Raw genomic sequence first — 27685 nt, forward strand, 5'->3', positions numbered from 1 at the left:
CGGCGGGGCGCGGGGCCGGGCGGGCGCCGCCGCTGCTGCTGCGCGGCCCGGGGGGGGCGGCCCGGTGCACCCCGCACCGCAGCGGCCGGAGCCGGCCCGGATCCAGCTCTGACGGTAACGGGGGGCCGGCGGCGGCGGGCACCGGGGAGGGCGGGCGATTACCGACGGGGGCGGGGGGTGGGGGGGCCGGGGGAGCTCCGGCTCCCGGGGCGCATCAGGAGGCGGCGCCGCCGCAGCGCGGTGCCCGGCGGTGCCCGGCTCGCCCCGGCCGCGCAGCCGCGGGGAAGGCACGGCGGGCGCGGAGCCGCCGCCGCCAGCTGGGAACCGGCTCGCCCGTCGCTACCGGAGAGGAACGGGAACAACTTTTCGTTGTGTTTTTTTTTTTTTCTTATTTTTAAATTTTTTGTAATGGCTTTTTGGGTCGCCTGACTCGTAAGTGGAAATAAAATATCCACGGGTGCCTCCACGAGGAAAGCTGAGACACTTCTAGAGTGAGCCGTCCGTGAGCTGCTGCCGTTTCTACCGTCCCCGGCTGCCCCTTTTCGCCTGGAAAAAAAGGGTTTTTCTCCTCCGCCCGGAGCCGGCCGGGGAAGGGAGGCGGCGGGGAAGCGCCCGAGCCCGCAGGGACACTGGAGCGGGTGGTGGCAGAACCAGGACACCCGCAATGGACCTCGCGCTGGTGTGGATACCGCCGGTCACAAAGGAGTGGAGCGGAGAAGGAACCACCCTGCGACGTTTTATTGAAGAACCCGTCGCCCCGGCTGCCTCCACGCATCTCCACCAACAACATCCCTGCGGCATCTTCTGGACCATCGGCGCTGGGAATATGATTCACCGGGGATGAGGCGTCGTAGTCCCCGAGAGCTCCCGGGCAGCACGGCTGGTTGGGCATCGCCGGGGACGAGCGGGCTGTGCCGCCTCTCTGCCTCGGCTCCCGACAGAAAATGAGGTGTTCCCAGCTTCCGTGGAGGTGGCCCAGCCCCAGGATCCAAACCCGGCTCTGAGGAGACATCGGTTCAGGGAGGTGCATGGCTGGAGAGGCAGGGCCTGTCGCTGCAGGGCTCCGCTGCACCGGCTGGAAAACCGTGTCACGGCTCCGGCCCTGTGGGTTTATTTGCGAGGAGAGGCAGCAGCAAAGTTTTGCAGCTGTGCTCGGTGTTTTCCGAGGGATGTATTTGCTCACAATCGGGCCGTGGTGGTTTGTCTGCCTTTGGTTGCTGGGGTGCAGATAACCTCTCTAGGGAGTTTTTTTATATGTGTGTATATATGTGTGCATCCTCCTGCTAGGGCTGCTCTTGTTCAGAGGCTGCAGGCTGCTCACCTGGCTGTGTGATGGTCTGTCATGGAGGGCAGAGCGTGGCCATGGGGCTCTGCGGGTGCGGGGACTAAGCCACGTGGCCCGTCTCTCGGTAAGGAGTGTCCTGTGTCTTACTCAGGCTGATTTTGTGGAATTTGGCAGTTTTATACCTCCCTGTGCCCCTGCTGTGTGGTTTTACCATCTGACATGCTGGGCACATGCCACTGCTTGCTGGTCCTGGTTCCCATACAATCCTGTGCCACTGCATCGGGACCCTGGCTGGCAAAACTTTGGCACATGGGCTCCGATGCTGGGAAGGTGAGCTGGGAAACATCCCTGGCAGAGGGTTCCTATCGTCCCAGCCCCTCAGGAGGAATTTTTCTCATTAAGGATCCATAAAACTTTGACAAGAGGATTTTCAGGTGCTGAGGGCCATGCTGGTGTGAGCCAGGTGCTGTTGGGTCAGGCTGCCTCGAAGCTGTAGCAGGAGAGGAAAGCTCTTGCTGCGGTGCCTTCTTCTGACCTTGTGTGCAGAGCAGGGAAGAGAAAGCCCTTCCCTGGCTGTAGGAGCCTGGCTTGTTTTCATGGCTTTAGGAACGGTTTTACTGGCTTTAGGAATGGTTCTTCTGCTGGCTGAGTGGCTTGGTACCGCTGGGGCATGTTTTCTGTGCCGGAGCAGCGCCCTCTGCGAGATGGGCCCCATTTCAGCCTACCGTATCACTAAAAATTGGAATCTCAGTGTGAATATTTATCGCCAGGCTGGGGCAGAGAAGCCCATGGAGATGAGGTGGCTGCTGCCAGGCTGTGCCCCGGGGGATGGAGCCCCTCTGGGGAAGCCACATCGCCTCAGTTTTAAGCCCCTCTATTTATCTAGTTTATTTGAGCCTGAAACACGGGCCCATCCCTGAGCAAGCTAAAGAGGAGCCTGTTTCCTCCTGGTGCTGGTTTTAATTCCAGCTGGCTGCCTTGCTGGGGAAGGGCTCTGACTCCCAAGGCTGAGGGTCCCGCCTGGTCCCACGACCCCATGGCGGTGGGTCCATGCTGGGGATGATGCTCCGTGGCCGTCACCATCCCCGAGCTGCCCCCACGCTCCCGCCGTGCGTGCGGGATTAGTGCTGGCTCTTTGCATCCCTGCCAGGTGCCAGAGGGAGTTTTTGCCCCAAGTGGGTTTCCTGCGTGGCTTGAACTTGTGCGGGGAAAATTCTGGGGTGAAGCCGGGCAGCCCCCTGCTCCCATCTGCAGCCTGACCCTGTAGCACAGGGAGCTACGGCTTCGGCAATAAATGTTTGGTGGGAGCCAGCCCCCCTCTGTTCCCCCTGCTTTCGGGGTGCCGGTCCCACCCTGAGCATGGCAGGCGATGGGCTTGGTGGCGAGAGCCTTTTGGGGACAGGGCAGACTGTCCTTTCCCGACAGGATGAGCTCCTTTGCTGCCGATGTCTGATCCTCGGCTGGAGGGTCCCTGTGCGGTGACCCCCACGGGGATGCTGCAGCTGGGGGGGTGGGCTGGGGGCTGCACCTGCCGGGACCCCCGTTCCCAGCCCCTCCGGCATCTGGGCCGCCCCATGTCTGTCTGCAGCGGGCGCATGCATGCAAAAAATAAGACATTTCTTCTTTCTCTTCTGCCTGCGCATTCCTCAAAAAGCTAATATTCATGAAAGGTAATTCAATCAAACCGCGATGCCTATCAGCTAATGCAGCAAAGCTGGCGCAGGGGTGAGAATGGGAGCCAGGAACACAAAAGCCCTGTTTTATTACCTCCTGCTTGCCTGAGAATTGCTTTTCTCCCTCGAGTGAGCCGGCTAAAGCTGGCTTTATTATGTTAACCTATTTGCGTGTCAAGAGCTATTGTGCCTCTCTTTATCTGTGTTTGTATTTGCTCGATGCAGGGAATAAAAGGACGAGGCGAAAATGGATGGCTGGTCAGTGCTTTGCACTCTGGGGGCACTGATTGGTTGCTAAGTGATTTGCATCCCCGGTAATCGCTTTTATCTCGGAAGGATGTCGTGTATAATTATAAGCCTACTGACATCTTTTGAAATCTGCCTAATGGGTGTTTTTAATTTACATGGGAAGCAGGGGCTATTTGTGTTGCTCTGATTACAGGTTGTACAAGTATATGGTTTAAAATATAGATATTTCCGTAGACATGGAGGACTGTGAGTGATGGGGTGGTGATTTTTGGCGAGTCCCTGCTCTCCCAGAGACGGGTGGAAGAACAGAAGTCGTGGCGGGTTGAGTTTGGGGATTAATCTCATCGCCCACCCCGCAGCAGGGTGCTGCTGGACCGTGTGCCTGGCCTGTGCATCAGCCGTTCCTACAGCTGTGCTGGGAAATAAAACAAGAGATGGGCTCTGGGCTGCTGCGAGCCAGACCCCGCTGTGCTGCTCATGGCCAGGAGCTCCCCTCGGCAGCCCTGGGACGGGGCACGGGGGGGCAAATGCCACCGAGCCCTCGCGCCAGGTGTCCGTGCCAGCGTGGGGCTGCTGATGCTGAGCATCCCTGCTGTGCCAGTGCAGGGCAGCCCAGGGTCTGTGGTTCCCCGCTCAGCCCCCTGTGTGCCAGGTGCTTTGCTGGGCCAGGGGGTAAATATTAATATCTAACGGGTGCCCGGTGCTCCGGCTGAGCCCTGCCAAACCGTGCTTCTCAGGAGCCATATGATCCTGTGTCTTTATTAGAGCTGCAGCTGGTGGGTTCACAGAGCCGTGGCAGAGGCGCCGTGTTCGCTTACAGCAGATAAAGCTCCTGATCGATCGCCTGTGGTCCTGCTGTTGGCCCTGGGCACGTGCACCCACTGGGCTCCAAACCAGGAGGTGCACCGGAGCCTGCTGAGGTGTTAATGGGGCTCAAGGTGTGTTTCCGGTGCTGGGGGCACTGACAGTGCCGTGCATGTATCTCTTGGGTGTTTGGTGGGATGTGGGTGCTCCAAAACCATCCCGTGTGTGCTTGGGTGCGGAGGAGCTCTGGTGTGGAAAGCAGCCGGTCAGGAGCACAGTGGCCGTGCACTTGTTTTCCTGCTTTTGGCTTCCATGCTGGTAAATCATTGTGGTGCCGTAGGGGCTGGGTGGAGGTCTGAGGTGGAGGTCACAGTGACATGGAGGGTGTTGGGGTCCCTTCCGGGGCTTTGTGTGCCAGGACTGGGACCTCTCAAACACGTGGAGGTCCTAATGCGAGATGTATGCTTGTGACGGATGAGGGTGCAGGGCAGGTTGCCCGTGCGGGCAGCTCAGGCCGGCTCCCTTCCACCTCCTCCTCCTTTGGAAAAGACCACACCTGAACCGCGAGCACACCCAGCGCACACCCTGGCTCTTTGCGGGCACACACAAGGTGACCCCATAGATTTGCAGGGCTGGGGTGTTTTTGTGGCCCATGGCACCGCACGGTGCTCCGTGCCAGTGGGAAAAGCAGGACCCAGGATGAGTCGATTGGGTGTGGGTGAGCCCAGGCCCCGCACCCCGGGGTGCTGCTCCCCCCTGCCTGGGCAGCCCCCTCCCACCCGTCCCGCCGGGCGCTGCTATTTATGGCTGACTGTAAACAAACTCCCAATGAAAGAAAGTTAATGACCTGAGACTGACGGGAGCCTGCTGGGAATTTTTATAGCCCCTGGGACTCCTTTTGCTAAAGAGAGAATACAGCAGTGTTTTAACCCGAAATGGCAAGCTGGTGCGGGAACCGGAGGACAGGCCCAGCGTGGGGAGGCATCTCTGAGGGGCTGCCCCTGCGTGAGGAGGGGGGTTTCAGTGGGGGGACATACCTCTTGTCCCTGTCCCCCTGCGTGGAACCGGGGTGCGCAGTCCCCTCCTCGCCCTGGCACGTCCCGGGGGCCGAGGCTCTCCAGGGCTTTCGCCATCTGCCTCTTGTAGGTCATTCTGCCGTGCTCCGGGCTGCAGCGAGGGCTGGCTTAGCGGCACTGCTCACCGCACACTAATAACGCCTTAATACCCTGCGGCGGGGAGATTGTGCTGCCAGAAATATTCGTATTGCTTGTGGAATTCAACCTTGGTTGCACGACGAGGGTGCATGAGGAAGAGGGGATCGCTGCGGTGTGGGGTGCTCTGCTGCCCTGCACGGCCGTTGCGTTTAATATCGCGTCCTGGCTAATTGCAGGGTATGAATGTTGCTGTTGGTGCTCTTGAGGGACGGGGTGGCGAGCACAGTGCGGGGTGCTCTGCTTGCTCCGCTCTCACCCGCTCCCTTCACACCACCTTGAACGCACAGCCTCCCTCTGCGCACGACGCTTGATTTACTGAGAAGAACTGGCAGTTAAACCTGACAAATTGAAGGTGGTTTTAAGTGGTTCAGGTTAATTAATAGTCAGGGAAGTATCAATTTTTTAAGGGATGCTCTTGGCTTGTGCGTAGAACTGGAACTTGACTTTGCCTTTGGATAACCCTGTCCGCGTGGGTCCCCCGGGCAGGGGGACAGAGCTGGGCTCAGTGACATTGCTCTTTGCTTTCTGACCCACAGCCTTGGACTTCTGCTTCAATTTCTTACTGTGCGTGGCTGGTGCCGAGGGACGCACTGGGATGGGGAGGGATGGGGTGTCCTGCGTGGCAGCAGTGCCACAGCTCTGCCACTCGGCTCGGTGCCCTTTGGGGCTCCGGTTGTCCTCTCTTTTCACAATGACCGTCTGTCTCCGAGCTCCGTGCTGTGGCAGCAGCACCAGGTCTTGCAGCCGTGCCGCTCCAGTAACCGAGCGCTTTGGCCATGGCCACCTGTAGTGGCACAGATGGGTGGCCGTGGTGTCCCTGCTCCTGTGGGGGACCCGTGTGTGAACACCAGCATTAACGGGACCATCGAGCTCCATCCTGGGCTGGGACTGGAGGGAGCTGGTGTGGATGAAGTGGAGCAGCATCCACTCCCCTCAGGTCGTGTGTGCATCACCCAGATGCTCACATCTGCTCACATCTGCCGAGGGGACGCTGCCCAGGGTTGAGATTCTAAAAACATCCTAATGAAAGAAGCTTAAACTTCCCTGTAAGAAGGGGAGGTAGTAAAGCGGCAGTGACCAAGCACAGAAAGCGTCTGAGTTGTGTATGATAAAAAAAACAATGGTGCGGGGACCCGAGCAGCATCCGCGATGGTCTCGGTGCCCCGGCGACGTGGGGTGTGACAGTGAGGGGCACCTCCAGGCGCTCGCTTGGGGCCGTGTCCTGGCACATCCCAAAGCCTTTTTCGGGTCACGTGCTCTGTATTCCCCAGCGCAGACTGGGATGTGAGTGGAAGTGGTGTTTTTTCAGCAGCCCAAACGCTTGGGAATATGAGAGATTAAGGTTAGTGACCATTTTTTAAACTCAATAAAGGGGAAGACAAGCCGGAGTCTGCAGTCCAGAGATATAATTAGTTCGCAGCAGTGGTGCTTTCTTGATTTAGCTTCAGAGAGCAGAACAAGACAAGGATGTTATACCCAATTAGCAATAACATACAGTCTGAGCCTCGCTAGGTGAGATAACAAGCCATTTTTATAGCTCTTCTTTACAGACTTTTTTTCGGAAAGTGGGGGGAAGGAGGAAAGGGACCGAGTCTTTATTTCTTTTCATCTGGGAACAATTATTAATGAGCTCAGAAAGCCCAAAGCTGAGTGATATGTTGGCCAACACAGATGATAAAAAAAAAATGAAAAGCTGAAACAGCCTGGAGCTGGGCTGAGGCCGTTTGCTCGTCTGTCCCGGCGGGCTGCGCAGTGACCCCGGCAAGGCAAGGACACGGGCAAGGGCCACCCACGCACCGTGGATGTGTCCTGGCTGCTGCTGCGAGGGTTGGTGGCACATGGACTGGCAGCACCGCTCCCTGCCTGGCTGTGCCAGGTCACCCCATGGGCACCCCGGTCCCCAGCAATGTGACCCCAGCCATGTCCCCTGCGTGGCACCGGTCAGATGCCAGCTGCCTGCCACCTGCCAGGGACACATTCTCGCTTTCTATTGCGGATCGATGGCCATTGATTTTTCCTGCTGTGTAAACCTGGATGGGTTGGGGCTGTGCAGTGTTTTCGTGCACGTCTGGCTCCGCGGTCGGAGCATCTCACCCCGCCTCGCAAAGCCTCTGTGCAAACTCAAGGACACCCAAAAAGCCCTGTAAAAAGTGTAGGAAACTCAGGTTTCATTAATCAGCTTTTAATAAGGGGCTTTGTGGCTGTGTGGGTTGTGTACAGCTGTGCTCTCCGGGGCAGCACCCCGTGAGGATGTGGCTGTATTTGGGGCACCCATGGGTGCAGGGTGACCCAGTGCCTCCCTCTGGGCATGGCCAATGTGGGGCATCCTTGGGGACACCCCAGCCCCAGAGGGGTCTCAGGATGGGAGATATTTTCCCTCCTGGTTGTAGTCTTCCCCCCAGCCACCCGTCTCCCATGGGGCAGAGCCAGGGGACGGGATGGCTCCCGGGAGGGCAGGGGGCTGCTGTCCCCTCCCCTGTCCTTCCCACACCCTTGGCAGAGAGTTGGTGGGCAGTGTCCCCTGCCAGGGGACCCCTCTTGTCCATCTGTGGCCCCCCCAGCCCACTCTAGCACGGTGCTGATGGGGACAGGGATGGGGACAGCGTGGCTCTCGTCCCCACCACGCGCCGGGAGAAGCCACAGAGCCACTCTCCGGACTATTAACGCCCCACAATGATCATCAGCTCTCGTCATAATCATTAAGACTATTAGAGAGAAATGTTGGCTTGCAGCTAATGTCAGACTTTCCGTTCTGCTTTGCAAACGCGCGCAATTAATGCCAATCAGCCGGGGGAGGCAGCCAGCTCGCAATCACGGCTGCTCCGGCGCGGCTGTCAGCTCTTGCCATCCCCGATCGTACATTTTCATACAATTGCTATAAACATCCCAGGGAAACTCCGCGTTCTTCGGCGGGCGCGGGTATTGTTCTCTGTTCCTTTTAATTACTCGGCATTCAGCAGCTCATCCGGCCTCGAATCGGTGGGGGGAAGTAAGGCTTTGTAAAACAAATGTATAAATCTTGAGAGATGCCTTATTTTCCCATTTGTTGGCTGCGTTAGGTTATCTACCGCCAAATAAGAAAAGCCTGTTTAATTTTTCTCTGGCTTTTCTTCTCCCCCCCCTTCTCTGTGTTGCTTTCTCCCCATGGGGACACAGGCTCATCTCTCAGGGAACCCCAAAAGCAGGGTGAACTCGGGAGAAGGGAAAGAGATGGAATTGCTTGACCGGATGGTGTTATAATCCTTGTTACAAAAGTACACATCAATTATAAGAATTCCTACAGTAATCTTAGAAATCTATCTTTTCTGCTGAACCAGCTCATTAGAGAGCACCATTCATTTCCATCTCGCCGGGTGAGAAGGGTTTAAATCTCCAGAGCTTTGTATTACAAAATAGACTTAGGGTGATGGACTCTCGTTAAATATTAAAAGAAAGAAGTTGATTTTTTTTTTTTCCCCCTCTTTTCCCCCAGACTGGCGGCACAGACAAAGCGTAACGTAGGGAGGAGAGGGTGGGGGGGTCCCTGCTGTGAATAGCTTCCCCATCTGTCGCGGGTGATGCGGGGCCGTGCTCAATGGGCGCCTTTGAGGACCCCGCACCTCCCCTCGCCCGGGGACCCCGCCAGCGCCGGGGGAGGAGGGAGGGAGGTTTCCCCGGGCCGCACTGGCAAGTCCCCGAGCCTGCGCCAGCCACGGCCGCCGGCACAGCCAGAGCTTTTGTCTGCCCGCGGGGCGAGGGACGGGCACAGAGCCCCTTTGTGTGCAGCTGCTCCCTGAGGCGAGCCGGGGCAGCGGCGACGGAGCAGGACACGGGGATGGGCGGTGGGGATGGGGAGCTGGTACTTGGGGATGCGGAGTTTTGGTACCCAGGGATGGGGAGTGGGATGCAGGGATGGGGAGCAGCGGTAGGGATTGGGAATTGGTACCCAGGGCTGGAGAGAGGGGGTACCCAGGGCCTGGGATGGGGAGCAGCGGCCGGCCGGGCTCGAGGGCGACGCGGGGCGATGTGTGCGCTGCTGCAGAGGCTCTGTGCAAACACGTTAATTTGTTTTCTTTCTTGCCTCGCCTTTCAGGGTAATTGGTTGCATTTGAAGCCTTTGTGAAAGCCTTTGATTATAGTAATTTCAGCAGCGCGATCTACCCTGGATTCCTTCGTCAGATTCTTTCACAGCTCAGGCGCTCGGGGCTGTAATTACCGAGCGGCGTGCGCCCGGCCGCCGTGCGCGGTGCAGCCGGGTGGTGCTGGCCGGCCTGGCCACCGCGGGAGCCGCAGGTCACCACGGGGCAGGTGAGCCCCTGGGACAGAGCAGGAGGAGCCATGCTGCATGCTGGGAGCTTTGGTCTCTGTGGTGTCCAGTGTGTTGGGTCTCAGCTGGGACGTGGGTGCTGCAGGGGGTGGACACCAGGGTGCTTTTAATTGTTCCCTTTTTTTCTGGTTTGATCCTGTGCCTCTGCTAGGCTGGGGCTTTGGTCTTGTGAGGATCCCAAGCATCCAACTCTCGCTGCTGGGGATGATGGGCAGCTCAGTGGGCTCATCCCCCAGCCCCTCTCCATGTGCGGGATGGACACACAGCGTGACCGTGTTGGATGAGTGAGGCTTTGTGCCAAGGGGCTGGCGAGGCCCCCTGGGGGCAGCATCCCTCCCACTTGCTGCCACCGAATGAGCAGGGACACATCTGTACGGGCAGATCCTGCCAGGACCCTGGTGCCCGCAGCCAGGATCGGGCTCTGCCAAAAACCCCGCAGGCACCCGGGCAGGACCTTTGCTAATGGGGCTGTTCCCCGCCTCACTCCTGCCATTCTATTCCTGGTCCCACATAATGACCTTCTCGGCAGCTCCGTGCCAGCGTCTGCCACTTCCAATTACCCAGTGCCGGCTCAGCGCCGCGGCCTCTCCTCACCATGCGGTGGCACTGGGGCTTTGTCCTCCCCGGCAGCGCAGCAGGGGCACCTCACACTGGGTCCCCCCACCCTCCTGGCTTGGGGACCCTCGGGGACCTGCCAGTGCTGCCCTGGGCCCCAGCTGCCCTGCCCCAGGCGCTGGAGACACTTGGGTTTCCAGAATCATTATTAACCTGTTCGAGAGCTGTTCTCACAGCTAAAATAGATCTTTAATCTCTGCCCAAAATAGCTCGTTTGATGAGAGGCCTCCTTAAAGCTGACACATAAATTTAACCAGGCTGCCCAAGCCCTGCGCGAGGATGTCTGCAAACGCTCAACAGCACTTGAATTGTTGGGTTTTTTTTAATTCCATCGTTACGGGCAGATCTGATACCTTATTTCTTCCATCGGGTTTTTCGTACTGGTCAGGAGGCAATTTGCTTTTGTGCTCTGCTCTGGGACGTGGTGTCCATGTCCCTTGTCCCAGCCTTCCTGGAACCGCTCGTGAGAAAAAGGATATTTTGTTGTGTTTTTTGGTATTTTTTTGGTGTTGATGTTCTTAACAGTCCAGGGCTTCTCCTTGGAGCCACCTCCGGAGCAGAAATCTCAGCACTGGGTGGGATGGGAGCGCTGGGGGTGCTGCTCCGCTCGGTGCCAGCGGGCGCTGGGCTCGCCCAGGGCACCTTCCCCGTGTTCCCGCAGAGCAGAAGCAGCCCACTGGGTGTAGGTCGCTCCCCCAGCCGCCCAAAACCCCCACTCCCCCTGCGACATCCTGAGCAGCAAAATAATCACTTCCAGCATCATTATCCGTTGCAAACCCCAGCTTCCAATTTTAATCAGAGGAGCTGGTGTTGCTTTAAGATCTTCGGGTTTTAAAGATCACAAGAGGGGTTAGAGAAAATTACCCTTGACTCTTACATGCTAATGTAATCTCTAACCAGATCTGCAGCACTGCAGCTAAAATTGCTTTTTAGATTAACATTTAATTATTAACAGGGCCCCCTGAAAGGCCCGGGGCTGGAGCGCGTGGAGGGGAGCGGATTAGGCGGGCGGGCTGGCGCGGCGGCCGGGCGCGGGGAAGGTCGCGGTGTGGCTGGCGGCACCGTGCCGGGCTTTATTGCCGCCCTCGGCGCAGCGGTGGCAAACTTTCTGCTTTATTTTATCTGCTGCTCCTTGTGATTTACGGTGGGGTGACCTTTCTTGCGCTCGCCTGTTGCAGGACCGAGCTGCAGCGTCGCTCACCGAGCGCCGTGTCCCCTTTGCCGTCTCAACCCAGGGACCGTAAATCTGCTGCTGGGTGGGAGATGGGCACGAGCTGGCACGGCCAGCAGTGCTGCAGTGCCAAGTGGCAGTGCCAGCCAAAACCCTGCTCACCCCTTCTGTGCACAGAGAGGAAGCCTTCCTCTTCCAGCACGTCTTCATCCTCAGAGGAGGGATGTGTCTGATGGGAAAACTGTGTCCCTGGGGATTGGGGACAGTGGCAGCTGCTGTGCAAGGGCGGCACCGATGTCTGCAGGGCCACAGGGAGGTGATAATGGGGTCTCCTCCATCACAGCGCAGAGGGAGGAGGCATGGGGCTTTGCTGCGAGCCTTGGCCTGGATCCCATGCTGTCCATCCGTCTGTCTGGCAGTGTCAGAAGCCTCGTGCGCCTTTCCTGGCTGGGGTGACCCAGTCACCTCCTGTCCTTGTGCCAAACCCAGCCCTGTCTGAATAGCTGTGAGGAGACCCAGTGGTGTGACTCACATGGCTTCTCAGCATCCCCGCTCCTGCCCCCTGTCCCAGCCTCGAATACTCCCTTTTTATGGCTTTGCATCCCAGGTCACCCCGATTACTCCTGGGGAGGGATGCTCACACGTTGCACCGGAGCCCGGCTGGTGACCAAGACCTTGGCCCCTGCTGCCAGGGCTGCCTGCCCCCCCTGCCCAGCCAGTGGCACAGACCCGTTTCAGGCTGAGACTTTTAAAAGTTCCTTTTTTTTTTTTTAACTCCCGCCTCCCGTCACATTTTCTTTTATCTAAATCCTCGCCTGCAAAAGCCTCTATCGACAGCTGCGCTGGCCTTATCTCGCCGGAGGGACCTTCGTGGGTCTCTCAGAGGAGATAAGCCCGACTTATCAGCCGCTGATGTCAGCGGAGGTGCCAAACCCTCCTGTCACGGGGACTTTAGACATAGAGGGTGTGGTGGATTTTTTAAATTTTTTATTAAAGTCACAAAGACCTTGGGCTTATAAATAGTGAGATGTGGAGACAGAGCTTCAAAATCAGCTGTCCTGGAGGTGGGGACGGGAAGGAGCCATCTGGGAGGGGCTGGGGAGAGATGGAGGGAGACAATGCTGGGGCTGATGGTCCTTGGGGACCCTGCTCTGTGTATCCCCGAGGGCCCCACTCCTGGCATTCCCAGGAGTGGTACCGGCTGTGGCGCTGGCTGGACCATCAGCAGAGCCCACACAGACTCAGGGCGGTTCAGCAAAACTGCTGAGTGTTGCTTTTCCTGCCACACGAAAGAGCCAGAGCAGCTTGAACTAAATCGGATCCTGCTGATTGGAATTAGTTCAAATGCAGATGGAGCTAACTAAGCCGGCGCTAAGCATTCGGCCAGCCCAGCGCCCAATTCCCATCAGCTGATTCAGGGGCTTTGCCGAGTGGCATTAAGGAAATGCCACCGCGGCACAGATGCCCATTGTGCCGGGTGCCCTCCTGCTCGCCTGTGGGTCCACAAGAGGGCCAGGAGGTGCCAGGACAGAGGGACGGTGTCATAGTGTCGTGACATGTGCGGCACCGGGACCCTCACAGTGACAAAGAGTGCCCATGAAGGTGGGGTGGCATGCAGCATAACGCAGAAAAAATAATCTCCACTGTGTGACACTGGGTGATGGGGACAGAACTGGGGTCTGGATAAATTGGCAGCTTTATTCAGTTTGGTGTGTGGCTTCTGTGTCCCTCCTGGCTGATGCTGGTGATGCTGTGCTGTGCGTGGCCAAGGTTGGGACAGCTCTGGGGGGTGCTGGGCTCTGTGTGGTCCCAGGGCGCAGTGATTGGGAGAACACCCATGCCACCATGGGGGTGTCCCAGGGCCAGCTCCTGCCACCAGCCACCAGCATCGCCCCTGCACCAGGGCTGCATCCTCACCCTCCCTCCTGCCAGCACCCTTATTTGGTGTCACAGCAGCGGCCGCATCCTACCCCATGGGGGCTGGGGGGCCTCTCTGCTCACTCCGTGCCACTCCATCCCACAGGTGCTTTGTCCTCGCTCTCAGTCCCCTTGTCCCCAGGGACCAGAAGGGACCTGACGTGCATCCAGCAGCATCACGAGCTGCCCACAAACCCATGGACAGGGACATGGGGCAGTGTCCCGGTGAGGAGCCGACCTCGCTGCAGGGGAGGAGGTGACGTCTGCCCACTAATCGGCCAGATGGTGACAGCCGGTGGGACACCGGCCCCGAGGTCACTGCGTAGGTGAGGCTCAGGTACCCGATGCAGCCATCCCCCGTGTGGCCCTGGGTGCCCTGACCTGGGTCTCCCCCGCACAGGGATGGGGTCGGTGTGACAGCTCCCCGGCGTGGATTCCACTGCTGGCGTGTGCCGGGGGTGCCGAGATGTGCTGGGAGCAGGGCCGCGTAATGCACCCCGAGTCCCGGCGGGGAGAGGCGGGCTCCCTGGCACTCAAATGCGCTCAGCCTCTGAATAAGAAGCACTTCATTCTCTTTTCAAACTGTATAATTTCTGCCTGATTGTAATGGCATATTTTAAAATTACCAGAAATCGAAGCCAGAAAATGGATACGGCTGCTTTTACTGCAAGCTGCGTTAACAAAGGATATGTAATGCATGAAATAAAAACACCTCCCTGCCCCCCTCCTTTTTTTTAAGACAGTAATAGGAGAAAATTGGTTTTGAAACTGAATAAAAGTCCCTTTCAGAGGAAATCATTTCTTTCAGGGTACCTTTGCTGAAAGTAAAATAGTGAATAATGAAAGGTGGTTACATGATTGTCTTTCATTTAGAGAGCGCGAGGACAGATGGAATCTGGGAGAAATGCACGATTGGAATAATTGCATGGTAACAAGGCGCTTGTTGTGAAATTAGTATCTTAAGAAAGTAGTGAAAAAGGCTTTTACTCATGAATACTTCATTATTAGGAGAAAACAGCACAATTTGGGTTCTCCAGACACCTGCTTGATATGAGATGAGTTCCTCCTCCCCTCCTGCTCCTCACACCTTGTGCTAATGAGTCTCTCCCTTGCAGAGCCGGGGGGGACGGGGTGAGACCCCCCAGTCCCCTCGGCACTTACCCCTGAGTGGGTCTCAGCGCCACCATCCAGCTTGGGGACAAGCCCAGAGCCTGGGACCCCCCTGCCTGGTCCTGGGGACACAGGACAGGAGCGAGCAGCAAGTGCATTAGTACCGTCATCTGGGCACCGCGGTGGCTGCGAAGGCGTCTCCAAGGGTGACGTTTAGCCCGGCGGAGCAAGGAGAGCATTGGGCACGGCTCGGCGAGCGTCTGTCGGGGCTTTGCTGCCCGGCGGGTGACGGTCACAGGCTGTGCCAGCGTGTGCCTGAGGCCACCGTGCAGGGTCACCGCTCGCCAGTGCCGGGGCGTGCAGTAAACGTCTCGTCTGCCGGATGGCTGCGGGAGGAGGTGGTTCCACTGTGACAAAGTGATGTACCTGGCTGTGCCACCTGGACACAACCCGCAGCCGTGACACCAGCCGTGACACCCAGCTGTGACATCTACCCGTGACTCTCAAGGTTCAGCGGGGAGACTGATGCCTCAGAAGCCACGGCGCCGGGGGCCAGGCAGCGGTGCTGGCGTTTCTGCTGCTCTGCCCACATCCCACTGCCCTCTCCGAGCAGAATCTCGCTCCCACACCAGCCGGAGCTGTGGGAGGGTGTCAGAAGCAACCGGCTATAATTCATGCCCCGGCGGCGGCTCCTGAAGGATGTACAATTAGCGGAGCGGCAGCGGCGATGACTTTGGCCTGACCCCTCCAGCTTTTGTTGAGCAGATTTTGATGCCAGCTGGGAGCTGGCGACAGATCCCAGGACCCCCAGTGGGATTTTAACACCATCTTTGGAGCCGGCGGGGTTGCTGTGTGCCGGGCGGCGCCGGCTGGCACACCAGGAGCGTGGTGCTGGAGGGATGCTCCATTCCCAGCGGGAAGGGCCGAAAGCTTTGCAGGAAGCACAAATCACCCACCGAGACCTTCGTCTTTATTTTAAATGCATTCGTATTTACTTAAGGCTTTCGGAGTTATTTATTTATCTCCAAAGGAGCAAAGGGCTCTGAGCAGCGCGTGCCCGCAGTCGGCGCCAGGAGCTCGGCGGCTCCATCCAGCTCCGCTGCCCGGCGAGCGGGTGGGTGGGCAGCGGGGTGGGCAGGGGGGCGACAGGTGGGTCCCCTGACCTGACCCATGTCTCTTCTCTCAGCAGGACGTGGGGCAGTGGCGGGGGCAGCTCTGCCCCCCAGGACACCCCAACCATGCTGGCCTGTCTGCAGAGGACCCAGAACCCCCCAGCCCAGCACCTCCCCTGCCCCAGCAAGGCGCTGGAGCCGCGCAAGTGTAAGTGCCCTGGGCTGGGGGGGGACACGCGCCTGCTTTGATGTTGCTTCTCTTATTGAAAAAGACATTTATTTAACCGATAATTAAAAAGAGCAGGAGAAGCGGGGGGGTGGGGGAGAGGAAGGAGGCAAGATAAGCAAATTAAATTGGGTTGCTCTGGTTGATAAGTCGAACTTCAGAAAATGTTGCAGAGCTCTCTGGGAAGCGTGGTAGAGGATGGGGCCATCGCCTGCTCCGCGGCCCCCCAAACCTCCCCGGCCCTTCCCCCCCTAATTACTTTCCCGGTTTTGCTGCAGCTCGCCGTCCCCAGGAGCTGGCCTTTCAGATAAGCTGTAAACTAGTTACATTAAAATGGGATCCAAAAGGTCACTCCAGCAAAGCACCTGTCTCTCCCAGCCTTTGTCTCTCAATCCAAACCATGATTAAATGTATATTTAATGAGCCTGCTTTAGGCAGGCGTGTTTGACCTCCCCGGCTGGGAAAGACGCATTAAGATTCTCAAGTGATGAATGTGTGTTTTAAAGAGGGGAGTGGATATTTTTCTGCTGGTCTCAGTTGGATTTTTAAACATTGCTGGCTGAAGACAAATCAGCTGCTAAAGCTCTGCTTGTTAGGCGGTGACAGCCCCCGGGCATTTGTTTAATGATCTGTATTTTCCCGCAGACGTTTTTTTCCCTCTACCTGGGCACCCCAGTGCAGCCAAGGGAGCTGGGTGTAGGGTTTGGGTGATGCTCGGCCACCCCAGGGGCCCCCCGGCATTGCTCTGGGGAGGCTTGGGTCACACCGGCAGCCAGGGGGTTACTTTTTGGGTGAAGCTCCCCAAGCTCCAGCGCAGCATCGCTGCACGGAGCACATTGCCCAGGCCAGAGGCAGGGTGATGGGCACCTGCATGTCCCAGCATCACAGGTGGGGAAGCACTTTGTGCATCAGCCATTGCAGCGATGGGCAGGATTGGTGCCCCCCGAGCTGTTTGTCCCCCATCGAGGTGGCAGCTCTTGGGGGTCTCAATGACCCCGCGAAGCAGGGGGGTGTGTGTGTGGACCCCCACACACTTGTGCTGCATCACAGCTCGCGGTGCCACTCACGTCTCCTTATTAGCGTCTGGGAGGAAAACGGATGTTGCTCTTGTAAAATTATTCCTGATCCGTCACGCCTGAGCAGCGCACGGTGGCGTGGGGCTGGTGTGAGGGTCTGGCTCCCCGCGCCCTCGTTGCCACGGGCTAATTAGCTCAGCTGTGCCCTCACGGTGTGAGACCCGCAGGCAGGATTTTCCGGAGATGTTGTGGCTCAGGGCCAGGGACCAACTCAGCCCAGGGGGATGCTGAGGAGTAGCACCCCAGGGATGGGACCCTGAGCACCCTCCTGCTGGGGGCCTTGGTGCTCCCCAGCGCTTCCCACCCCACCAGACACCCTCCCAGAGAAGATACTGAAATAAGGAGGTTTGGGGAGCCCGTGCACTGTGTTGCCCATCAGTGGGGAAAGCTACCATGTCCTGGGAGGGTCCCTGGGCTGCTGGGGGATCCCTGAGCTGCACTGGTGGAATGCAGAGCTCTGACCCCTGGCTGGACCCCAGTAGGTGCAGGGGACCGGGGCACTGGTGTTTTTGGCTGATGGTGCCCAGCTCTCTGAGGCTTGTCCCTCACCAGGGTGCACCCCCCGGGGCGGGCAATTTGTAATGGTCGTCACGCTCCTCAGCTGGGCCCCCCCACACCACGCTCGCCCCCAGCTACTGCCAGCCAGGTCACCTTAATCAGAGTTTAGCTGCCCGTATGCTTCCGCTCATTATGGGCAAATCCAGCGCGTCTCGCTCCTCTCTGCCTCCTGCTAGTGCAAATTAAATTGCAGGTGACATCCAGGGCCACGCATCTGGTTTGGAAAATGATTTTCCCTTCTTTATTTATGGCACCTGCGGTAAGCACGGCGTGGAGGGGCCAGGAAGCCGGTGCGGGGCCGAGCCTCCTGCCGCCTCCCAAACGCCTGCATAGGTAATCGACAGAGATAGTGTTCTCTTAAAACGAGGCACAATTTAGAAGTGCCTCTGATTACTTAATTTGCTCCTGAGTATCTCAGTAATTATCTTTATGGGTCTTATTTCTGTCCTCTGGCATTGTTTCTGTCGATATTAAATGAGTCTGGCTCTCGGCACATTGGCCGTCTGGCCCAGCACCACTGTGAAATCCTATTATCCTACCCACACCGCTGATTAATTTTTGTATTAATTTCACGAAAAAGGTGAGCTGACTAATTTTCCTGCCTGTGCTGGGAGCTGATGGCCCTGGTGCCTTCGTCCCCCGGTTCTGCCCCTTGGCTAATCACCGTCCCCCTTTCTTGGTGCCCCAGGCGCTGGTGTGGCTGCATCCCGGTGCGCTCTGTGTATCGCACCAAATCCATCCCCTTCAGTGCTGTGGGTGACTTTGCCGCAGCACTCACCGTTACCAGCTCGTGGCAGCGGCTGGTTTCCCTCGCTGGTAATCCCGAGGCTATGCTGTGGGCACCATCCTGTCCTGGCAGCGTTGCATCCTGGAGGATGCAGGAGCAGCAGGAGGGTGCCAGAGCCCTGCCTGCCCTGCCCGCCGCCAGCTGAGGAGCTGGAGCCTGCGGAGAGGCAACATCCTCAGGAAAATATCATGTCCAATTAACTCCAGCAGCCTGGTCCCTTTTGATTTTATTCTGTGCGCATTACAGGAATCCTGAGCTTTATTTAAATTATAAATCAAATAATACCACTCTCGGCTTGGCCAAACTCTTTGCTGCTCTTGCTCTCTGCAGTAATGTAGCAGTGGCTTATATTTAATTAAATGCTACTTTCTATGTGCCCTTTTTCAGCCTGCGTGGCTCTTCTGACAGCCTGGGGCTGGGTGTGCACTGAGGGGGGTGCAGGATTCGTGCCCCTTGCTAAGGGGGTGGGATTCAGATGGAGCTGGGAGTCGTGGGGAGCTTCCCGAGCTCCCTCTGTGCTAACGTCACATTTTGCCATGTGAGCATCCACCATCACCTCTCACCCTGGCGGGGCTGGATCAGGAGCTCAGCGCTGGGGACCTCATACCAGGGGTCTCATGGGTCCTCGGACCCCTCTTATGGGGTGACGTGAGTCCCCCCGGGCTCCGGCTGGGTGATTAGAGCGCAAATGAGAGGTGATGGCTGGGGCTCAGAGAGCAGCAAAGCGCCGGGGACTCGGCTCCAGGGTCACCCACACCTCTCCCCACCCACCCGTGGGGACTCTCTCCAGTGATAAAACTCTTTAATTGCATATGGGATAAAGGCCTGTTTAATGGCTTCTCGTTACCCAATTCGACTTATTCCAAGGGCATTTTCATTAAAGTAGCTGCGGCAGGGCTTTGCTTTTGTACACACCCATAAAATATCATTTTAATTTCATGAGGGGTTACACATGAGTGAAATAAGATTAATTCTTTCATTTTCAGTTTCTGGAAGGGATCGGTTAATGATGGTTCTGTGTATTTATGTACGTGCCATAAAAAGGAGTTCAATTAACTGCTGTGCCCAAAATGTGCTGTTGACTTGCACTTTCCCTGCCAGGAAACGCTGCAAAAACACTTTTCAATCGGTCGCGTGTGCAGTGGGAGATGGATGGAGGGGCTGCTTGGTGCTGGAGCAGCCTCTCCAGGTGGGACCATCTCCCACCTGGTCAGAGCCCTGGTTTTTGGGCGAGTTTCCCTCATAACGCCCCGGCACATGGTGGGGTTTTGGTTTGTGTTCAGATTTCCCAGGACCACAGCAGTTCCCAGGCACTGGGTGGGGGGACAAGAGGGGTTGCAGACCCAAGGATGGGGCACCCACCCCCCCCCAACCTGTGCCGGGGGTGCCCACCCTGCTCCCATGTCTTAAAATTAATTAAATACTAATTTACTGTCGACAGAGCAGAGGGGCTGGCAGCTGTGCTGGGGTCCCCTCGGTGGCTACACGGTGGGATGGCAGCATCGGGGCATTGGAGTGGCATCAGGGCTGTGTTGGGTGTCAGAAGGGTGGCATTGGGACAATATTGGGGTGGCACCAGGGTAGCAGCTGTTTGGCATTGCGGTAGATACCAGGATGGCGTTGGGACAGCACAGAGGTGGCACTGGGATGACACTGGGGTAGTATCAGGATAGCAGTGGGGTGACACCAGGGCATCCTTATGACTGTGACGCCACCGTCCCCATGTCCCTCCTGCCCGGTGCCGGTTGCCCTTGCCACGCCGGTGGCTGCAGAGGCCGCGGTGGCACGGTGCACAGCGGTGCGCGGCGGCTCTAATACCTCGTGGAGGAGACAAATGGGAAGTGACACGTGTGTGTGTAGATGGGTATTTGTGGTGACGCTTTGACTGCAGATAATAAAGTGCTCGCCCTGGGGTGATCCAATCCAGCAGCCGCCTCGGTAGAGCCGCGCGCCGGCGAGGGGGAGAAGAAAGGGGAGGAAAAAAGGCCCGTCTGAAATGACATGTCAGCCTAAAAAGGGAACGTGTTAACGGATGAATATCTGGGGACGGCGCAGCCCGGCGCTTCCCTTTGTGCTTTGTCATGAATTTTGTTGTCTTTGCAGATTACGGCTGCTGCGCCGCTGCCGCGCCGGGTTTGCCACCTACGTTTATTCCGATGGATTTCTCCCGCTATTATTTTTGTACTCGGTTTTAATTTAAGCCCCTGAATCCAGGGAGCGTTTGTCTCTCGGCTCCTTGTGCCGAGGATGCTTTTGTCCTGGGGGGCCAGGGCGCAGGGGGGTGCTGTAATGGGGGGTTCCGCAGCGGGGATGCAGCATTTCTGTGGGTGGCCGTGGTGCTGCCGAGGGTGCCAGCCGTGGGTGGCTGCTGTCCCTGTGCCACGAGGGGGGGCAGGGACCACGCCGGTGCATGGACCCCCCGCCACATCCGCTGTGGCATGGTGGTGGCCTCAGTGCCACCCATCCTGGGGACACTATCACCATAGAAACCACCACACTTCCCAGGGTGGAAAAGCGATGTGACAGTAGCACAACCTGCCTGGTACAGAACGAGCTGGGGGGGTCAGTACCAGTGTCCCCCCTGCCTGGCCGCACCCCAAAAGTGGCTCTGGGGACGTATGGGATCCGCAGCAGCTCCTGCAGCCATTCTCGCTGGGGCCGGGGGCTGCACACCCCCATGATAACCCATGGGACCCCTAGTGACACCCCCAGCTCTGTCTGGGACCCTCTGAGATTTGCCCTTGGCAGGGAGTTGCTGGTTCCAGCTTTACTACCTGGGGCTTGGACCCAGATTTCAAGGACTTCATTGATTTGTTAAATGTACCAGGTTTTGTTTGTTTTCTTTCAAGTGTTTTCCAAATATTTCAGTTTCTTCCAAGTGTTTTCCAAATATTGAGGTTTCTTCCAAGTGTTTGGCAAATATTTAGGGTTTAGCTCTTCCAAAATCTGTTCTCAGTGTTGCAGGCAGAGAAAAAAGGGATTTTTGAGGCTTTTTGAAGCTTCAAAGACCTTGGGATCTCCTTGCTGCAAGTGAACAGGGAGCCTGGTCCCAAAGCCCTCAGGTCTGGAGTTGAATTCCTTCGGAGGCTGCAGCACTATTATTTTTTAATATCAGCCATTGACACACTGATCACTGAGTGACAACTCAGGTCCCCAGCATCTTCTCCAGCCTCCTCCTGGCGCTCTGGTGCTGCTGGCAACTGATTTGGGGCCACATGCTGCTGCCGTGTCCTTGCTCAGCTCATTCTGTGGTGCTGCTGGTGCTGGTCCCTAGGATGTTACCCCTGTGCACCCCGACACCCCGACGCTGTCCCCTTCCAGAGTGGGGCAGCCACCCGGGGAGCGCAGCGTCTCCTGCAGCATCGCGGCCTGAAAATTAAAGCCATAAGAGGAAGAGGAGGCTCAGCCAGGGATGCTGCCACCGGGGCAGTGTCACGGAGCAGTCTTCCTGCGGCCAAGCATCCTTCCTGGTCCTGAGCATCCTTCCCAGTACTGACCATTCTTCCCAGTACTGAGCATCCATCCCACTGTCGAGCATCCTTCCCGTAACCAAGCATCCTTCCTGATGCTGAGCACCCCTCCCAGTGCTCAACATCTTTCCTGGTGCTGAGCATCTTTCCTAGCACTGTTTTGATCCCACAATCGCTTTAACTGAGCAGACACTGGTTGCCAGAGCCCCGATGCTGCCGCTCCTGTGAGCTCCTCGGGTGCCGAATTGTTCTCCTAACTGACAGCTGAGCAGCCCAGACAGGTCTATTATTTCTATGGGGCCCAGGCCCCGCGGGCCTGCAATTTAGGTCTGCGCTATTAACCCTGCCTTGTTCTCCACTTTGTAACCGCTTTAGTGCCTTTAAAAGTGTACAGTTAAAATCAGGGTTAATTAGGGGCCCAGCAGCTGGGCTTTGCTGGCGCCCATTGTGTCCCAGCGGAGCCGGGGCCAGGGCTGGGGGTAATTGGGGACTGTTGTGGGTTTGTGCCAGGCGATTCCTGCGCGGCACAAACCCTGGATCATCAGCCTCCGGTTAGCCTTGCTCTCTCCTGCCACAGGGATGTCTTTGGTTACTATCCCTCCCCTCCTTGCTCCCCATCTTTCTATCTTTCCCAGCCGTTGTGGGCTGTGGCTGCAGTCGGGGATGGCGTGGGGTTCATTGGGGATGCTGGAGATGCCGGGGATGCTGGAGATGCCGGGGATGCTGAGGATGCAGCAGGTGCATGTGCTGGAGGAGGCTTTCGAGGGGTTTCTCAGGGCGCCCCCATCCCAGCCCACCCCTCACACGGCCGCCCCCGTCCCCGTTGGACATTCTGCACAGACCTGGCTGCTCATGGCACAGCAGGGCTGGAGCTCCCCCACCCATAAACCAAGATTTATTCCGGATCGCGGCACCAGTGGGGTCTGGGATTTACATCTGTGTCTCGTACTGGGTTTGGTGGCCAATTTGCTAAAGTAAAAAGTTGTTTAGCTGGAGGCGTAATCTTATAAGCCTGTGCTGCCATTATAATGGCTTCTCGTTTCTGCCTGGCTTTCCAATAATGCTTTGAGCAGAAGCTCGGAGTAATATAAAAAGCCATCGGATTATTACTGCGGGCGATGCATTTTCCATTTACAGTAATAAAATAGTGAAGAAACAAAACAATTTAAAATTCCAATAAAATTCAAAACAAATCTTTGGCTGCTGAGCAGATTCAATTATTTAGCTGTTATTGAGTGCAGGCTGGAAAAATAGAGCAGGTCAGGGAGGGAGGGGGAGCCCGGAGCTGGGGCTGTGCCGGCCGCGTCCCACGGGAATGCCAGCGAGGGAGGGAGCCGGGAGCTGGTGGAGCATCTTCTGGGAGAAGCGGTTGTTGATGGGTCCGCAGTGTGTCCCCCTGGCCTTGGCATGAACGGCTCCAATGGTTCACCGGGGGAGGTTTAAATTGGATATTAGGAACAATTTCTTCCCAGAAAGGTCTGTCAGGCATTGGAACAGGCTGCCCAGGGAAGTGGTGGAGTCACCATCCCTGGAGGGGTTGGACAGATGCAGAGATGAGGTTCTCAGGGACATGGGTTAGTGCCAGGGGTCGGGGAATGGTTGGACTCAAAGATCTTGAGGGACTTTTCGAGCCCAAATAATTCTGTGATTCAAGTTGAAGAGGAGGGGACAAACCCGGCGGTGAGTTGCTGGGTGTCAGGGCTGCCTGTGCCTGATGGGTGGTGGCACTGGTTGGGACAGTTTGCCTCTCGCAGTAATTACAGCCCGTTAGAAAGCAGTAATTACTGTGGAGAGGGGAACGGCGGAGCCGAGCAGCCGCCAGCGCACCGGGAGCCGCCTGGAAATCGGTCGCTCTGTAATTTTCCTGGTGGGGGTTTGGTGTGTCACCCTGATATGTGACAACACACCGAACTGGTGACTTGTCACATCTGAGCCAGCTGGCGCAAAGGGGTGACAAAGGCGGCTCCTGGCTGTCCCCTGGCCTGGGCACACTCTGGCACTGGTGCTCGGGGGGCTGCATGGGGCCATCCCAAAAGTGTCACCCGCAGACCCTGTGCTTGGGGACAGGGTTTTGGTGACTCACGGTGGGGAGTCACAGTGCCTGCAGGTGATGCCACCTCCCTCCACAGGTGATGCCACCTCCTTCCAGCAATGGCCCCCTTTTTTTTTTTTTTTTAAATGATTTTTACTTGAAAAGGAGCGTTTCTGTGGAATGGGCTCATTAGGGATTCTGCAGGTGTCACCAGCTAATTAGTGTCATGTTAATTGAGTATTCACGATGCTGCCACCTCCAAGGACAGCGGTGCCGGCATGAAGGGGAATGCAGATACGCGTGGCTCGCTGTGGGTCATGCGGGGGTCCCGCTCACACCACCCTGCACCCACTGTTGTTTGGGGTGCCTGGCAGCACCCACGTGCACCCCCATGTGCACCCGAGCTGCTCGCTGCTGCTCTACGGGTGCCGGTGCCACCCAGGTCGGGAGCTTTGCAGAGGTTGGACAGTCCCCGGTGGCACAGCCGGGGACACCGTGTGCCTGCACGTGTCCCACCATAGGGAGCTGCTGACGCCGCGTCTCCTGGCAGCTACATTAAATCCTACACAAAGGCCCTGGTTTTAATTGGCTTAACACACTCGTTAATAACAGTGTCTATTTAAGACACCTGTAAAAAGCAAAATGGGAGGAACGGCTGGTGCCGGCTCTGCCGAGCTGCCTGTTAAATTGCCACCGCAGCGCTTGGACGGAGGGGATGGAGAGCGCCCACGGCCACCTCTCCCTTGCAAAACCTGGCTCCAGTGTCCCCAGGGTGCTGTAGATGTCCCCTGGCAGGACCAGGGGGTTGGGACCAGCTCAGGAGCAAACGCTCCCCATGTGCCAGTGTGTATGTGTGTGTGTGTGTGGAGTTTTTAAACACCTAATTTATTCCATCTATTAGATAGATTTTGTAGATTTAATCATTTTCACAGTTGGTGGCTCATTGGATACTCAAGATAAACTCCAAATGAAAGTATAATGGGTACGACAAATGAGTTTTCACACCAGAATGGCAGAAACTTGCTCGGGAAAGAGTTTGAAAGGCACAAAAATATATACATATATAATTTTTTTTTCTACAGTGGCTTTTGCTGACTCCAGTAGGTTACCACAGTTAATTTCACCCGTTTTGTTCATCTGTAAAATTGCATAAAAGTGACATTTTTGTGCTCATTATAGGAACTGCTGATTTATGGCTGGTAAATGCAATGCTTTTCCATTTTTGGTGAGGTTCTCGTAGCAGTGCAAAGCACCCATGAAATTGCTTGTATAATGTAGTTTAAATCCAATCTCGGAGAAAGATTCCCCCGTTGGGTAAAGTGACATTTCCATTCTCCACACCGAGTTTATTTTAGGCCACTTACAAGTGACTCCGTCAGCGGGAGGGGACAGCTTGGTGTCCTGACCTGGTTTCTGCCGGGAGTGGCTGGGAGCCGGGGAGGGTGGTGGGTGCCAGGGTGCCAGGTCCCCCCTGCTGGTGACACCAGATTCACCATGTGCTTTGCTCCCGCAGGCGAGTCGGTGGCCCCCATGCATTCCCCGCGCTACCCCAGCCCCGCCGAGCTGGATGCCTACGCACAGAAGGTGGCCAACAGCCCGCTGACCATCAAGATCTTCCCCACCAACATCAGGGTCCCCCAGCACAAGCACCTTAACCGGACGGTCAACGGCTACGACACCACGGGGCAGCGCTACAGCCCCTACCCCCTGCATGCCGGTGGCTACCAGGGGCTCCTGGCCATCGTCAAAGCCTCCGGCAAAAGCGTGGTGAAGAACTCAGAGGGGAAGCGGACTAAGCTCTCGCCCGCCCAGGTCGGCGTCGCTCCCTACCCCACCTCAAGCACTTTAGCTCAAGGGCCCTCCTGCGCCGGGCAGCTGAGCTACCACGGCAGCCAGAAGCAGCTGGAGGGTCCCGTGCCCCCCAACGTGACGGTGGCAGCCTCGGTGCTGCCGCTGGCGGGCAGGAGCCTGGCGCTGCCGCCCTCCAACCTGCCCTCTATCCAGAGCATCATCTACCAGATCAATCAGCAGTGCCAGGCGCAGGGTGCCCAGCCGGGCTGCCCGGCCACTGTGGCTGCCAACCCCAGCCCGGCCAAGCACGGTGCGTTCACTGGCACGGCCGCCTATGCCGGCAGCGTCCTGCCAGAGTGCCGAAAGGGCGCCGAGCTGGCGCTGGGCTCCAACCCGACCCTGGGAGCCAAGGCGGGCATCTACCCTGAGGGCATGGACTACCTGGTGTGGCAGCAGAAGCAACAGCAGCACCTGCGGATGTACAGCGGGGGCAGCGGCGGTGGGGGAGCCCTCAGCAAGTCCCCCGAGATGTGCGTGGGGACCTCGCGCCCCTACGCCCTGGGCAGTGCAGCTGAGAAGGTGAGCTCATCCCCTTTGAACTGCATGCACGGCAACTTCGCGGTGGGGCAATACTTTGCCCCTCCTTGGAACAGCATCTTGGTGACCCCCAATAGCGACTGTTACAACCCACCGGAGTTGGGGCCCCGGGATCTGGGGGTGCCCGCAGGCGAGGGGCTGCCCAGCAAGACCCTCTGCAATACCTCCATCCTCAGCAGCAGCCTCCAGTCCCTGGAGTATCTCATCAACGACATCCACCCGCCCTGCATCAAGGAGCAGATGCTGGGCAAGGGCTACGAGACGGTGTCGGTGCCGCGGCTCCTGGACCACCAGCACGCCCACATCCGCCTGCCCGTCTACAGATAAGGAACCCGCGCGGCTTTTCCCAAAACCCAGGGCCAGGACTTTGGCAGGAGCCGTGCTCCCCTCCGGCACCACGCGGGTACCGGACCGTGGCAGCGAGGGCAGGGGGACGGGGAGGGGGACACGGGTTTGGCGGCTGAAAGGGCTCCCGGGACACTGGTATTTCACTGGGGTCCCCAGACTGGATCCACCCGCAACCCACTGGAAGCCGAGAACGAAGGACTGCTTGTCTATAGAGCTCAGAAATCATTTTTATCTCCACGAATGTGAACAGGGAATTGCTACGAGTTGCTGCTATCCAGGGAGAGGAGGCTCCGCGGGCGCCCGGCCGGATCGGTGCGGGGCAGAGCCCCGGGCCGGGGCCACCGGCAGCCGGTGCTGGCGCGGTGGCCGCAGGGAGCTCACACCTGACCTGTAGCTGAAGTCCATAACTTGCACTGCTTTGATTAAAGCTAATAATTGGGGACAGTCTGGAAGCTATTTAAGAAAAAACACTTGAAAACTTGAACAGATTTTTCTTTTGTTTTTTAATTTTTTTCTTTTTTTTTAGTTGACTAGGCTGTACATCGACATGTTGGCTGCTACAGTCTCTTCCTCCCTCTTCCCCTCTTGCCCGGCCCCACGTTGGCCACCGGCTCCTATTCCCACCCAACTGGGACCGCCCAGCCCTGCGACACCCCCGGGAACCCACCCAGGGCTCACATTTCCAGGCTGTTTATTTTCTTGCCCCTTTATTGTCAGTTCTACCTTGGTTCTGGGTTAGAGGCGACCACAGTACCAGGGATGCTCACATACCTCCTTTTCTCTTTTTTTCTTTTTTTTTTTTTTTAAAAAAAAAAAAAAAAACAGTTCCAAAATGCTCATTATGGTCCATTATTCACTATGTGTAATTATGTGTTTAATAGATTTATTCATTTAAAAAAGGCTCTGCACCGCAAGATACAAAGTGTTTTGATGTTTAAAGGAAAAATACCCTGATGAAACCCAAGGTGATTGTGCTCGGAAAAGAGGTACTGTATCCCTGAAAGGCCTGTTCAAGCACTAAGTGCATTTACAAATCTCTGAGAATGTTTTTTTTTTATACTAAAATTGACCATTATATTCTACTGTGAGAAGTGCTGGCTGCACTATATTGTTTTAAAAATGAGAGAAAACAAATGAAAAAAATAACAAAAAAAAAGAAAACCAACCTGCAAGCCGTGTGTCCGGATGGTGTTTTTCCCAAAGTAAAACCAGGATCTCACTGGACGTTGTGCTCTGGAGTCTCTTTGCTTTGCTGTTTCCCACCCCCCACACACCCAGAGCTGGGACCCCCCAGCCCTCTTCTCCCCGCCTTCCTCCTGCAGATTTTTAGGGCATGGGGGAGCA

General features: G+C 57.0%; 1 protein-coding gene across 1 annotated transcript; it reads left to right on the forward strand.

The window, feature by feature from the left end:
• The first annotated feature begins 52 nt into the window (after positions 1-52).
• FAM222A (family with sequence similarity 222 member A) lies at positions 53-27494 on the forward strand. The gene is made up of 3 exons (XM_082066288.1): positions 53-114; positions 15531-15664; positions 25119-27494. The coding sequence occupies exons 2-3, from the start codon at positions 15583-15585 to the stop codon at positions 26318-26320; spliced, it is 1284 nt and encodes a 427-aa protein (XP_081922414.1). The 5' UTR covers positions 53-114; positions 15531-15582; the 3' UTR covers positions 26321-27494.
• The last annotated feature ends 191 nt before the right edge of the window (positions 27495-27685 follow it).

The sequence above is a fragment of the Streptopelia decaocto genome (genome assembly GCF_964273445.1).
Source record: "Streptopelia decaocto genome assembly, chromosome: 15".
Lineage (NCBI taxonomy): Eukaryota > Metazoa > Chordata > Aves > Columbiformes > Columbidae > Streptopelia > Streptopelia decaocto.

Coding starts and splice junctions, on each gene's coding strand:
- FAM222A (XM_082066288.1), top strand. CDS start 15,583: ATGCTGGCCTGTCTGCAGAGGACCCAGAACCCCCCAGCCCAGCACCTC. Junction 15,665..25,118: donor GGCGCTGGAGCCGCGCAAGT/GTAAGTGCCCTG, acceptor TTGCTCCCGCAG/GCGAGTCGGTGGCCCCCATG.